General features: G+C 53.6%; 1 protein-coding gene across 1 annotated transcript in view; it reads right to left on the reverse strand.

The window, feature by feature from the left end:
* Positions 1-226: 226 nt before the first annotated feature.
* Positions 227-14,135, reverse strand: part of polr2a (RNA polymerase II subunit A) — a 58,301-nt gene continuing 44,392 nt past the window's right edge. The window contains exons 24-29 of the mRNA XM_085977581.1: positions 9,011-9,193; positions 7,329-7,532; positions 6,536-6,722; positions 5,001-5,114; positions 4,713-4,862; positions 227-2,285 (exon numbers count right to left, since the gene is read on the reverse strand). Coding sequence (XP_085833707.1) covers positions 1,171-2,285; positions 4,713-4,862; positions 5,001-5,114; positions 6,536-6,722; positions 7,329-7,532; positions 9,011-9,193 — 1,953 coding nt within the window. The 3' untranslated portion in view covers positions 227-1,170. The remainder of the gene's footprint in view (positions 2,286-4,712; positions 4,863-5,000; positions 5,115-6,535; positions 6,723-7,328; positions 7,533-9,010; positions 9,194-14,135) is intronic.

Genomic DNA, 14,135 nt, shown 5'->3' on the forward strand with positions numbered 1-14,135 from the left:
CTCCTCCTGCTCCCAATTCTTGTGTGGTAAGACTGTAGATGTCTTGGGAACGCTGTGTAATGCAGTGGGCTGCCACCAGAACAGTAAGTCGCAGCTACGAGATCGCCACAAGCCCAGAAGTCAAAGGACAGAAAATGAAAAAACCACAAGTCCGCCGACATTAGGCGCAGGAGACTTTCACCAGCTCAAAAAAAATCTAAATTAAAAAGGATAAGAAAGCCAGAACTCCACAAAAATTAGTAAAACTTTATTTTTTTTTAGTATTTTTCCAACATTTCCAAAGAGAAAACAGGAAAAAGACTCGTAAATGTTCTGTACACAAATCAGGCAGCCATGCACTGCCTCAAACAGCTTCCATATCCCGTCTTTACGGTCAAGTCGCAAGAGTCGCTTCAGAATCAGTTGGTTTAAGAAAAATCTGCTCCCCAACCCCCAAATAAAAGGGTCCATCTCCATCTCTGCTGAAGGGACACAATTTGGGGGGGGGGGGTGGGGGTGTCGAGGGGGGGGGGAATAAGGTCGTCTGTTCCACACGTTAACCCGATTCATTTTAGCCGTCGACCCGTTTCCCACCCCCCCTTCCCCCCGACATCGCTAACCCGCCGAGTCACCTCTCCGAGATGGAATAGAAATCTTCCACACTCACCGTCCTCAAAGCACAAATCACATCCACGTATAAATAAACCATTTAGGGCTCGACAGACGAGTTGCCCCGGGTTACCGGGGGTGGGGCAGAAAACGCCCAGCAAAAACACGGTCAAGTCACATTATCCCCAAATTACGAGATTTTCCGAATTCACACTTGCCCAGGTGCAAGGGGGAGGGGGAGAGGGGGCGGGCGAAAGGTTTGCAAAATCTTAATTAAAAACCCGTTACTGCACCCAGAATTCAAACTGTCCAAAAGCAAAAAATATATATATTCAAATTATACAATTCCTTCTTTCCAAATCTTCGATTTTTGAAAAAAAAAAGGGTTCCAGGATTCAGTTGCTCCTTCAATCCTTTCCCGCGAGGTCGATATAAAACGGTAAAGACCAGCGAATACAAGTCCAGTTCAAGTAGGGCAAGAGCCTCCGTATTAAAAAGCGCAGACGGGTGCGGGCTGTGCACGCAGTCCACGGGACGGTGAAGGGACCCCCAGCTCGCTCTCGCTCGCCACCCCGATCGTCTTCAGTTCTCCTCGTCGCTGTCCTCTGGGCTGATGGCTGGGCTGGTGAGGCTGTAGGTGGGCGAGGTGGGGCTGTAGCCCGGGGAGGTGGGGGAGTAGGTCGAGCCCTTGGGGCTGGTGGGCGAGTAAGTGGGGGAGGTGGGCGAGTACTTGGGGGAGGTGGGCGAGTAGGTGGGGGAGGTGGGCGAGTACTTGGGGGAGGTGGGGGTGTAGACGGGGGAGGTGGGCGAGTAGGTGGGGCTGGTGGGCGAGTACTTGGGCGTGGTGGGTGAGTAGGTGGGAGAGGTGGGCGAATATTTGGGCGAGGTGGGCGAGTACTTGGGGCTGGTGGGGCTGTACTTGGGCGAGGTGGGCGTGTACTCCGGAGAGCTGGGGCTGTAGGAAGGGCTGGTGGGCGAGTATTTCGGGCTGGTGGGGGAATAGCTGGGACTGCTGGGGCTGTAGCTGGGAGAGCTGGGGGTGTAAGTCGGGGACTGGGGCGTGTAGCGAGGGCTCGAAGGGGAGTAACTGGGGGAGGTGGGGCTGTAGCTAGGGGAGGTGGGGCTGTAGCTGGGGCTGGTGGGGCTGTAATTCGGAGAGGTGGGTGTGTAGCTGGGGGAAGTGGGACTGTAACTAGGGGAGGTGGGGCTGTAGTTGGGAGAGGTGGGCGTGTAGTTGGGAGAGGTGGGCGAGTAGCTTGGACTGGTTGGAGAGTAAGAGGGCGAGGTGGGAGAATAGGAGGGCGAGGTGGGGGAGTAGCTGGGCGAGGTGGGGCTGTAAGAGGGGCTGGTGGGCGAGTAGCTGGGAGAGGTGGGCGAGTAGCTGGGCGAGGTGGGGCTGTAGCTGGGGCTGGTGGGCGAGTAGCTGGGAGAAGTGGGGGAGTAGGAGGGGGAGGTGGGGGAGTAACTGGGGCTGGTGGGGCTGTAGCTGGGGGACGTGGGGCTGTAGCTAGGGCTGGTGGGAGAGTAGCTGGGGCTGGTGGGGCTGTAGTTGGGGCTGGTGGGGGAGTAGGAAGGCGAGGTGGGACTGTAGGACGGGGACGTTGGGGAGTAGCTGGGGCTCTGGGGCGTATAGCCACCGGGGGACCTCGGCTCATAGGCAGGAGAGGTTGGCGAGTAGCTGGGAGACATCGCCCCACCTAGTGGGAAAAAAAAGAGGTTAGTTAAAAAGACATAGAAGGACAGGTAGATAAGGTGGTTAAAAGGCATATGGGATACTTGCCTTCATTAGCCGAGGCATAGAATATAAGAGCAGGGAGGTTATGATGGAGCTGTACAAAACGCTGGTGAGGCCACAGCTGGAATACTGTGTGCAGTTCTGGTCGCCACACTATAGGAAGGATGTGATTGCATTGGAGAGGGTGCAGAGGAGATTCACCAGGATGTTACCTGGGATGGAGCGCCTCAGCTATGAAGAGAGGCTGGACAGGCTGGGGTTGTTTTCCTTGGAGCAGAGAAGGCTGAGGGGGGACCTGATTGAGGTGTACAAAATTATGAGGGGCATAGATAGGGTAGATAGAAAGGAACTTTTCCCCTTAGTAGAGGGGTCAATAACCAGGGGGCATAGTTTCAAGGTAAGGGGCAGGAGGTTTAGAGGGGATTTGAGGAAAAACGTTTTCACCCAGCGGGTGGTTGGAATCTGGAACTCACTGCCTGAAAGGGTGGTAGAGGCAGGAACCCTCACAACATTCAAGCAGCATTTAGATGAGCACTTGAAACACATTAGCATACAAGGCTGCGGACCAAGTGCTGGAAAATGGGATTAGAATAGACAGGGCTTGATGGCCGGCGCGGACACGATGGGCCTCTTTCTGTGCTGTATAACTCAGTCTTCTGAAGTGCAAAAAAGGACAGTACCAGAACTGAGATTAGAGGAGACCGGATCAAGGTTCCCTCTAAGCTGAGGGTGCACGGCCCTGCAGGAAGATGCAAGGTAGCCCGCAGGCTGCTCAAAGCTTTTCCTTTTGAAATAATGCGGGCAGAAATTGAAAGGGACCATGCGTTGAAATAAACAGGCCACGCACAGCAGACCCTTTAGAGGGGATTTGATTCCACACCAGTGCTTCCGACATGTCTTCCTTTTTCCTCAACCGAGGATTCCCTCTACTGTGGTTGACACGGCCCTCGATTTCCCACACTTCTGCTCTCACCCCTTCCCCTCCCTCCCGGAACCACGATAGGGTCCCCCTTGTCCTCACCGTTCACCCCACCAGCCTCCACATTCAACGGATCATCCTCCGCCATTTCCACCACATCCAGCGTGATCCCACCACCAAACACATCATCTCCTCCCCTCCCCTTTCAGCATTCCGTAGGGACCGCTCCCTCCGCGACACCCTGGTCCACTCCTCAATCACCCCGGTCCACTCCTCAATCACCCCCAACAGCCCTTCTCCTTCACCCGGCATCTTCCCGTGCAAGCGCAGGAGATGCAACACCTGCCCTTTTACCTCCTCCCTTCCCACTGTCCAGGGCCCCAAGCACCCCTTCCAGGTGAAACAGCGATGTACTACTTGCAATCTAGTATACTGTATTCGCTGCTCACGATGTGGTCTCCTCTACATTGGGGAGACCAAACGCAGATTGGGCGACCGCTTTGTGGAACACCTCTGTTCAGTCCGTAAGGGTGACCCCGAGCTTCCGGTCGCCTGTCACTTTAATTCACCGCTCCATTCCCACTCGGACCTCACCGACCTCTTGCATTGTTCCACAGAAGCTCAGCGTAAGCTCGAGCAACAGCCCCATATCTTTCGATTAGGCACTTTACAGCCTTCTGGACTCAATATCGAGTTCAACAATTTCAGATCATAACCCCTGCCCCCATTTTTCATGCTGTATTATTTTTGCCACTCCCATTTGTAACATTTGATCTTTCCTGCCTCTTACAAATGTACAGTCTGTTCTTTCAATTCCTTCCTCCCCCGTCTCTGCACCTGCTTAATCTGTTACACCTCCAGCTTTTTCCAGTTCTGGTGAAGGGTCCCAGACCGGAAACGTTAACTCTGTTTCTCTCTCCACAGATGCTGCCTGGCCTGCTGAGTGTTTCCAGCATTGTCTGTTGTTATTTCAGACTTCCAGCATCCGCTGTATTTTGCTATTGTCCCTTTGGAGGGAACGCTGGACCCGAGAGAGGTCTTGACCATGAGGAACGGGTTGAACAGGGAAGAGAACGTTTCCACTTGTGCGAGAATCCATAAACTAGGGGCCGTCGACACAAGGTCATCAATTATAAATCCAACAGGGAGAAATTTCTTGACCCAGAGGGGGGTGAGAATGTGGAACCCGCCACCGCAGGGAGTGGTGGAGGCGAATAGCACTGATGCTTTTAAAAGGAAACGCGATTGAGTTCATGATAGCAAAGGGAAGAGAAAGATATGCTGATAAGCTGAGGAGGTGGTAGATGGAACAGGAGGAGACTCGAGTGGAGTGGAGAGTAAACGTCAGCACAGAGCGGTTGGGCCCAGTGGCCTGTTTCTGTGCTGTAAATTCGACATTATTTATTCCGGCCCCGCTGGTAAAACACGTCACACCCGAGCCCTGGAGATTACCGCCGATCCGGCACTGACCTGGAGACGGAATGTACGGGCTAGATGGGCCGGGAGATCCAGGAGAGCCCGGGGTTGGCGACCACGCTGGGGAGTAGCCGGGACTGAAGCCGCTGGCGTCGGACGCCGCACTGGGAGAGAAGCCGGCTGCTCCGGGAGTCATTCCACTGCCTGCAATACAAGAGGAGGAGAGGAGACATCAATCTCTTCAAAAGGCCACGCTCCCTGGGCCCGTGTAGCTTGCAGCCGGAGCTGCTGGGCGCGTGCGACCAATTTGGCGCGGTTACGAGACACGGTTTCTGCACTCACCCACGCTGGGCGACCAGGCTCCGTACGCAGGAGTTGCGCCCTGATTCCACGGTGTCATAGCGGGAGACATCCCTCCCATGGGGCTGGGGGCGGAGCCGAAAAACATTCCAGTAGCTGCAAGTAAAATTAAAAAACGTTATTCAGACACCCGAGCTGGATCTGTTGCTCACTGACCGACATTGGCTCCCGGTCCGGCAACGCATCGGTTTTAAAATTCGCATCCTTGTTTTCAAATCCCTCGCCCCTCCCTATCTCTGGAACCTCCTCCAGCCCCCTACAACCCTCCCTATCTCTGGAACCTCCTCCAGCCCTACAACCCTCCCTATCTCTGGAACCTCCTCCAGCCCCTACAACCCTCCCTATCTCTGGAACCTCCTCCAGCCCCTACACCCCTCCCTATCTCTGTAACCTCCTCCAGCCCCACAACCCTCCCCATCTCTGTAACCTCCTCCAGCCCCTACAACCCTCCCTATCTCTGGAACCTCCTCCAGCCCCTACACCCCTCCCTATCTCTGTAACCTCCTCCAGCCCTACAACCCTCCCTATCTCTGTAACCTCCTCCAGCCCCTACACCCCTCCCTATCTCTGTAACCTCCTCCAGCCCCACAACCCTCCCTATCTCTGTAACCTCCTCCAGCCCCTACAACCCTCCCTATCTCTGTAACCTCCTCCAGCCCCTACAACCCGCCCTATCTCTGTAACCTCCTCCAGCCCCTACAACCCTCCCTATCTCTGTAACCTCCTCCAGCCCTACAACCCTCCCTATCTCTGTAACCTCCTCCAGCCCCTACACCCCTCCCTATCTCTAACCTCCTCCAGCCCCTACAACCCTCCCTATCTCTAATCTCCTCCAGCCCTACACCCCTCCCTATCTCTGTAATCTCCTCCAGCCCTACAACCCTCCCTATCTCTAACCTCCAGCCCTACAACCCTCCCTATCTCTGTAATCTCCTCCAGCCCCACAACCCCTCCGAGATCTCTGCGCTCCTCCAATTCTGACCTCGAGCATCCCCCGATTTCCATCGCTCCACCATTGGCGGCCGTGCCTTCAGCCGTCTGGGCCCCGAGCGCTGGAATTCCCTCCCTAAACCTCTCCGCCTCTCTCTCCCCTCCTTTAAGACACTCCGAATTCTGCTGCCCCACTGGGACATTCCCATATCAGCCACCCGTGTCCATTTCACGGGTGAATTAGTCACAAATTGGGAGTCTGAGATTTGACAAAACTCATTTACAAGAGGGACCCTTAAAGCTGGAACGAAGACAGGCTTTTATTCCCAATGATCGGTCAGCCCAGTGAAACTCATCTCTCCAATATCTCGGCTCTTCCAGTATAGCACCCAGCTACAACTGGAGAATGGCCAAGGTGACACTCTGGGTTTATCTGACCGATACCGTTAAAAGCTCTGCTCGTGAGATGCTCTCGCCCACCGGTCCCCTCCACTGCCTTCTTCCCGACAGACTTAACCCAACACAATCCAGGACATCATTTATTGTAGCTGAACATTGGCGTTTATTGGAAAAAGGCAAGCACTCACGTCCCCCCACGCCGAGCCCGCCAATGTTCGTCGGGATCTCCATGCCGTACTTGCACTTCTCGGCATCGAGCAGCAGGTCGAAAGCCCCGGTTCCCGCTGGGGCGAGCTGCCCCAGCATGATGTTCTCCGACACTCCCTTCATCGGGTCCATTTCACCGTGCGCTGAAGCCTCCATCAATACATCCACCTGCAGCGGAGCAAGAGGCAGACAATCGTTAGCCAGCGGCGGGGTTAGTGGAGAGGCGCAATGTCCAGTGTGGGACTGAGCTGTGGGGTTAACAGCACCTTTCCCCATCTCAGTACGGCCCAAAGCACTTTACAGCTCTGTTGTAATGTAGGATATGTTCCTATGAGTCAGGCCCCTTCAGGAGAAACATAGAAGATAGGAGCAGGAGTCGGCCATTCGGCCCCTCGAGCCTGCTCCGCCATTTAATGAGATCATGGCTGATCATCCAAATTCAGTACCCGGTCCCTGCCTTCTCCCCATATCCCTTGATCCCTTTAGCCTTAAGAAATATATCTAACTCCTTCTTGAATATATTTAATGAATTGGCCTCAACTGCCTTCTGTGGTAGAGAATTCCACAGGTTCACCACTCTCTGGGTGAAGAAATTCCTCCTCATCTGTGTCCTAAATGGCTTACCCCTTATCCTTAGACTGTGACCCCTGGTTCTGGACTCCCCGGCCATCGGGACATTGGGAGCCACCCGTTATATAAATGAAACTTGTCAGGCAACTCAAGCTTGGCCAGCCTGTGCGCATCTTTGCTTCTCTCCCCCCCTACTGTCCTTACCGTTTCTTCAAAGGAGCACTTCATGAGCGGGCCGGTGTCCTGCCTGTTAACACCGTGACGGGTGATGGCCATCAGGTGACCGCGGCAGGTCATGGTGTCGCACAGCAGCGACAAGTGCCGGTAGTTGACGTAGGAACCATCGAAGGAGATGACGTGGTAGAGCTCCCGCTCCAAGGCTTTCCGCACCGCTTCAATACCCAGAACCTGGAACAGAGGCAGAAAGACCAGGGGAGTGAAGAGCGCTCGGCAAACAACCTGCAGTCTCTAACTCCACAGCCTGCAGGAGGGCATCTCAAGAACTTACTGCCTGACGGCCGAGACTGCAGCAATCGAAAACCCACAGGCATTGAAAATTAACAACCTGCATTCATACAGCGCCTTTAACGTCCCAAGGCGCTTCACAGGAGCGACTATCAGACAACAATTTGACACTGAGCGCCAGAAGGAGATATTAGGACAGGCTTGGTCAAGGTAGGTTTTAAGGAGCGTCTTAAAGGAGGAGGGAGAGGCGGAGGGGTTTAGGGAGGGAATTCCAGAGCTCGGGGCCCAGGCAGCTGAAGGCACGGCCGCCAAAAATCGGGGGGATACGCAAGAAGCCAGAACTGGAGGAGCGCAGAGATCTCGGAGGGTTGTGGGGCTGGAGGTTGTTAGAGATAGGGAGGGTTGTGGGGCTGGAGGAGGTTACAGAGATAGGGAGGGTTGTAGGGCTGGAGGAGGTTACAGAGATAGGGAGGGTTGTAGGGCTGGAGGAGGTTACAGAGATAGGGAGGGTTGTGGGGCTGGAGGAGGTTACAGAGATAGGGAGGGTTGTAGGGCTGGAGGGTTGTAGGAGGTTACAGAGATAGGGAGGGTTGTAGTGGCTGGAGGAGGTTATAGAGATAGGGAGGGTTGTAGGGGCTGGAGGAGGTTACAGAGGTAGGGAGGGTTGTGGGGCTGGAGGAGGTTACAGAGATAGGGAGGGTTGTAGGGGCTGGAGGAGGTTACAGAGATAGGGAGGGGTGTAGGGCTGGAGGAGGTTACAGCGATTGGGAGGGGGGCGAGGGGCTGGAGGAGGTTAGAGAGATAAGGAGGGGGAGAGGCCGTGGAGAGATTGGAAGGCGAGGATGAGAATTTTGAAATCGAGGCGTTGCCGGACCGGGATCCAGTGTAGGTCAGCGAGCACAGGGGCCGGTGGGCGGGGGGTGATGGGTGAACGGGACTCGGGGCGAGTTAGGGCACGGGCAGCAGAGTGTTGGACACACCCACCCAGAGCGGAGAGGCACGAGGGTTTTACGACGCACGCAGGAAAGGCCGGACACACAGCGGGCCCACCAACACCTGGTAAGGAGAAAAGGGAAGGCCACTTTCTGTGCGATCAGGGCCTCTCGACCCAAAATGTCAATCTGCCTGTTCTTTGCTCGGGTGCTGTGCGTTTACAGGGCTTTATGATCTTTATTTCACCCCTGCTCACATCCAGATCTACTTGGAAAGGTACCATTTTTGCAGGGCTACAGGGGAAATTGGAGAGCTCTTACAAAGAGCCGGCACAGGCACGATGGGCCGAATGGCCTCCCTCTGTGCTGTGTGATTCGATGACATCTGATGGATGGGACAAACCGGAACAAGCGTCGGGTTCTCGGTACCCTGCAAATGCCAACACCGCCCCCGCCCTAAAGCAGCCCAGCGGGACCCCTGGCGGTTACCGTGAAGATCTCCACAATGTCGTTGGAGGTGGTGCGGACGGGGTCCACGTCCTTCTCGCTCAGCACCCTCATCAGGCTGACTCCGTCCGTCTCCAGAATCCACTCCTGCAGAGCTTTGAACTCCCCGTCCTCCGTGATGATGATCTTCTTCTTGTTGTCGGTCTGGGGGAGGTGCATGTACACCTAAAGCAGAAGGAGAGCGGGCAAGAGGAGAGCGTTGAGACGCACGAGCAACAATCTAAACAGATTAACACAGCGACAAGTTACACACAGCCGTCGAACCCTCCGATACTCACTGATACCAGAACTGAGGGGTTATACCCACCAGGAAAGACTGAAGAAGGCGGAGGGGTGACCTGATAGAGGCTTTAAAATGATGAAAGGTTTTGATAGAGTGGATACTGAGAGAACATTTCCATTTGTGGGGAGACCAGAACTAGAGGCCATCAATATTAGATCGTCACCAAGAAATCCAATCGCGAATTCAGAAGAAACTTCTTTACCCAGGGTGGTGAGAATGTGGAACTCGCTACCACAGGAAGGTAAAGAAGTTTCTCCTGAATTCCCGATTGGATTTATTAGTGACCGTCTTATATTGATGGCCCCTAGTTCTGGTCTCCCCCACAAGTGGAAACATCTTCTCTACGTCTACCCTATCGAACCCTTTCATCATTTTAAAGCCCTCGATCAGGTCACCCCTCAGCCCTCTCGTGTCTGGAGAGAGGAACCACATCCCGTTCAGCCTTTCCTGATCGTTATAACCTTCTCTACTGTACCTACAGTAACCTCTTTCTTATCCAGCACCTGTGGGACCAGGATGGTGCCGGCTGATGAAAGATTCTGGCTAACAGAGAGGTACACCTACCAAGGCAATTTTTAACAAACAAAAATAAAAACCACTGACTAACTCGGCCACTGCGGGAGACTCAGACTCGGCAAAACGAGTGCTGGATGGATCCGGCAAGATTACCGGTTATCTATTTTGCCGGTTATTAAAGTATTCCGGATGATTAAGTGCCGTTTAAACAAGAGTTTACTGTAGATCCTTTTCGTAATTATGGAGACCGGATCTGCACACAGAGCTCCAAGTGTGGTCTAACCAAGGGATACGGAGACCAGAACTGTGCACAGTGCCCCAAGTGTGGTCTAACCAAGGTATACGGAGACCAGAACTGTGCACAGTGCTCCAAGTGTGGTCTAACCAGGGTATACGGAGACCAGAACTGTGCACAGTGCTCCAAGTGTGGTCTAACCAAGGTATACGGAGACCAGAACTGTGCACAGTGCTCCAAGTGTGGTCTAACCAAGGTATACGGAGACCAGAACTGTGCACAGTGCTCCAAGTGTGGTCTAACCAAGGTACATGGAGACCAGAACTGTGCACAGTGCTCCAAGTGTGGTCTAACCAAGGTATACGGAGACCAGAACTGTGCACAGTGCTCCAAGTGTGGTCTAACCAAGGTATACGGAGACCAGAACTGTGCACAGTGCTCCAAGTGTGGTCTAACCAGGGTATACGGAGACCAGAACTGTGCACAGTGCCCCAAGTGTGGTCTAACCAAGGTATACGGAGACCAGAACTGTGCACAGTGCTCCAAGTGTGGTCTAACCAAGGTACATGGAGACCAGAACTGTGCACAGTGCTCCAAGTGTGGTCTAACCAAGGTATACGGAGACCAGAACTGTGCACAGTGCTCCAAGTGTGGTCTAACCAGGGTATACGGAGACCAGAACTGTGCACAGTGCCCCAAGTGTGGTCTAACCAAGGTATACGGAGACCAGAACTGTGCACAGTGCCCCAAGTGTGGTCTAACCAAGGGATACGGAGACCAGAACTGTGCACAGTGCCCCAAGTGTGGTCTAACCAAGGTACATGGAGACCAGAACTGTGCACAGTGCTCCAAGTGTGGTCTAACCAAGGTATACGGAGACCAGAACTGTGCACAGTGCTCCAAGTGTGGTCTAACCAAGGTACATGGAGACCAGAACTGTGCACAGTGCTCCAAGTGTGGTCTAACCAAGGTATACGGAGACCAGAACTGTGCACAGTGCTCCAAGTGTGGTCTAACCAGGGTATACGGAGACCAGAACTGTGCACAGTGCTCCAAGTGTGGTCTAACCAAGGTATACGGAGACCAGAACGGTGCACAGTGCTCCAAGTGTGGTCTAACCAAGGACTGTGGAGGCCAGAACGGTGCACAGTGCTCCAAGTGTGGTCTAACCAGGGTATATGGAGACCAGAACTGTGCACAGTGCTCCAAGTGTGATCTAACCAAGGTATACGGAGACCAGAACTGTGCACAGTGCTCCAAGTGTGGTCTAACCAAGGACTGTGGAGACCAGAACAGTGCACAGTGCTCCAAGTGTGGTCTAACCAAGGACTGTGGAGACCAGAACTGTGCACAGTGCTCCAAGTGTGGTCTAACCAGGGTATATGGAGACCAGAACTGTGCACAGTGCTCCAAGTGTGGTCGAACCAGGGTATGTGGAGACCAGAACTGTGCACAGTGCTCCAAGTGTGGTCTAACCAGGGTATGTGGAGACCAGAACTGTGCACAGTGCTCCAAGTGTGGTCTAACCAGGGTATGTGGAGACCAGAACGGTGCACAGTGCTCCAAGTGTGGTCTAACCAGGGTATATGGAGACCAGAACTGTGCACAGTGCTCCAAGTGTGGTCTAACCAAGGTATATGGAGACCAGAACTGTGCACAGTGCTCCAAGTGTGGTCTAACCAGGGTATATGGAGACCAGAACTGTGCACAGTGCTCCAAGTGTGGTCGAACCAGGGTATGTGGAGACCAGAACTGTGCACAGTGCTCCAAGTGTGGTCTAACCAGGGTATGTGGAGACCAGAACTGTGCACAGTGCTCCAAGTGTGGTCTAACCAAGGTATATGGAGACCAGAACTGTGCACAGTGCTCCAAGTGTGGTCTAACCAGGGTATGTGGAGGCCAGAACGGTGCACAGTGCTCCAAGTGTGGTCTAACCAGGGTATATGGAGACCAGAACTGTGCACAGTGCTCCAAGTGTGGTCTAACCAAGGTATATGGAGACCAGAACTGTGCACAGTGCTCCAAGTGTGGTCTAACCAGGGTATATGGAGACCAGAACTGTGCACAGTGCTCCAAGTGTGGTCTAACCAGGGTATATGGAGACCAGAACTGTGCACAGTGCTCCAAGTGTGGTCTAACCAGGGTATGTGGAGACCAGAACGGTGCACAGCGCTCCAAGTGTGGTCTAACCAGGGTATATGGAGACCAGAACTGTGCACAGTGCTCCAAGTGTGGTCTAACCAAGGTATATGGAGACCAGAACTGTGCACAGTGCTCCAAGTGTGGTCTAACCAGGGTATGTGGAGACCAGAACGGTGCACAGTGCTCCAAGTGTGGTCTAACCAGGGTATATGGAGACCAGAACTGTGCACAGTGCTCCAAGTGTGGTCTAACCAAGGTATACGGAGACCAGAACTGTGCACAGTGCTCCAAGTGTGGTCTAACCAAGGTATATGGAGACCAGAACTGTGCACAGTGCTCCAAGTGTGGTCTAACCAAGGTATATGGAGACCAGAACTGTGCACAGTGCTCCAAGTGTGGTCTAACCAGGGTATGTGGAGACCAGAACGGTGCACAGTGCTCCAAGTGTGGTCTAACCAAGGTATATGGAGAGCAGAACTGTGCACAGTGCTCCAAGTGTGGTCTAACCAGGGTATATGGAGACCAGAACGGTGCACAGTGCTCCAAGTGTGGTCTAACCAAGGTATATGGAGACCAGAACTGTGCACAGTGCTCCAAGTGTGGTCTAACCAGGGTATGTGGAGACCAGAACGATGCACAGTGCTCCAAGTGTGGTCTAACCAGGGTATGTGGAGACCAGAACGGTGCACAGTGCTCCAAGTGTGGTCTAACCAGGGTATATGGAGACCAGAACTGTGCACAGTGCTCCAAGTGTGGTCTAACCAGGGTATATGGAGAGCAGAACTGTGCACGGTGCTCCAAGTGTGGTCTAACCAAGGTATACGGAGACCAGAACTGTGCACAGTGCTCCAAGTGTGGTCTAACCAAGGTATATGGAGACCAGAACTGTGCACAGTGCTCCAAGTGTGGTCTAACCAGGGTATGTGGAGACCAGAACTGTGCACAGTGCTCCAAGTGTGGTCTAACCAGGGTATATGGAGACCAGAACTGTGCACAGTGCTCCAAGTGTGGTCTAACCAGGGTATATGGAGAGCAGAACTGTGCACGGTGCTCCAAGTGTGGTCTAACCAAGGTATACGGAGACCAGAACTGTGCACAGTGCTCCAAGTGTGGTCTAACCAGGGTATATGGAGAGCAGAACTGTGCACGGTGCTCCAAGTGTGGTCTAACCAAGGTATACGGAGACCAGAACTGTGCACAGTGCTCCAAGTGTGGTCTAACCAAGGTATATGGAGACCAGAACGGTGCACAGTGCTCCAAGTGTGGTCTAACCAGGGTATATGGAGACCAGAACTGTGCACAGTGCCCCAAGTGTGGTCTAACCAGGGTATATGGAGACCAGAACTGTGAACGGTGCTCCAAGTGTGGTCTAACCAGGGTATATGGAGACCAGAACGGTGCACAGTGCTCCAAGTGTGGTCTAACCAGGGTATATGGAGACCCAAACTGTGCACAGTGCTCCAAGTGTGGTCTAACCAGGGTATATGGAGACCCGAACTGTGCACGGTGCTCCAAGGGTGGTCTAACCAGGGTATGTGGAGACCAGAACTGTGCACAGTGCTCCAAGTGTGGTCTAACCAAGGTATATGGAGACCAGAACTGTGCACAGTGCTCCAGGCGTGGTCTAATGAAGCTATATGGAGACCAGAACTGTGCACAGTGCTCCAAGTGTGGTCTAACCAGGGTATGTGGAGACCAGAACTGTGCACAGTGCTCCAAGTGTGGTCTAACCAAGGTATGTGGAGACCAGAACTGTGCACAGTGCTCCAAGTGTGGTCTAACCAAGGTATGTGGAGACCAGAACTGTGCACAGTGCTCCAAGTGTGGTCTAACCAGGGTATATGGAGACCCGAACTGTGCACAGTGCTCCAAGTATGGTCTAACCAAGGTATATGGAGACCAGAACTGTGCACAGTGCTCCAGGCGTGGTC

The sequence above is a fragment of the Somniosus microcephalus genome, unplaced genomic scaffold (assembly GCF_052327205.1).
Source record: "Somniosus microcephalus isolate GS21.2 unplaced genomic scaffold, FLI_Smic_1.0 unresolved_chr4, whole genome shotgun sequence".
NCBI classification, from domain to species: Eukaryota; Metazoa; Chordata; class Chondrichthyes; order Squaliformes; family Somniosidae; genus Somniosus; species Somniosus microcephalus.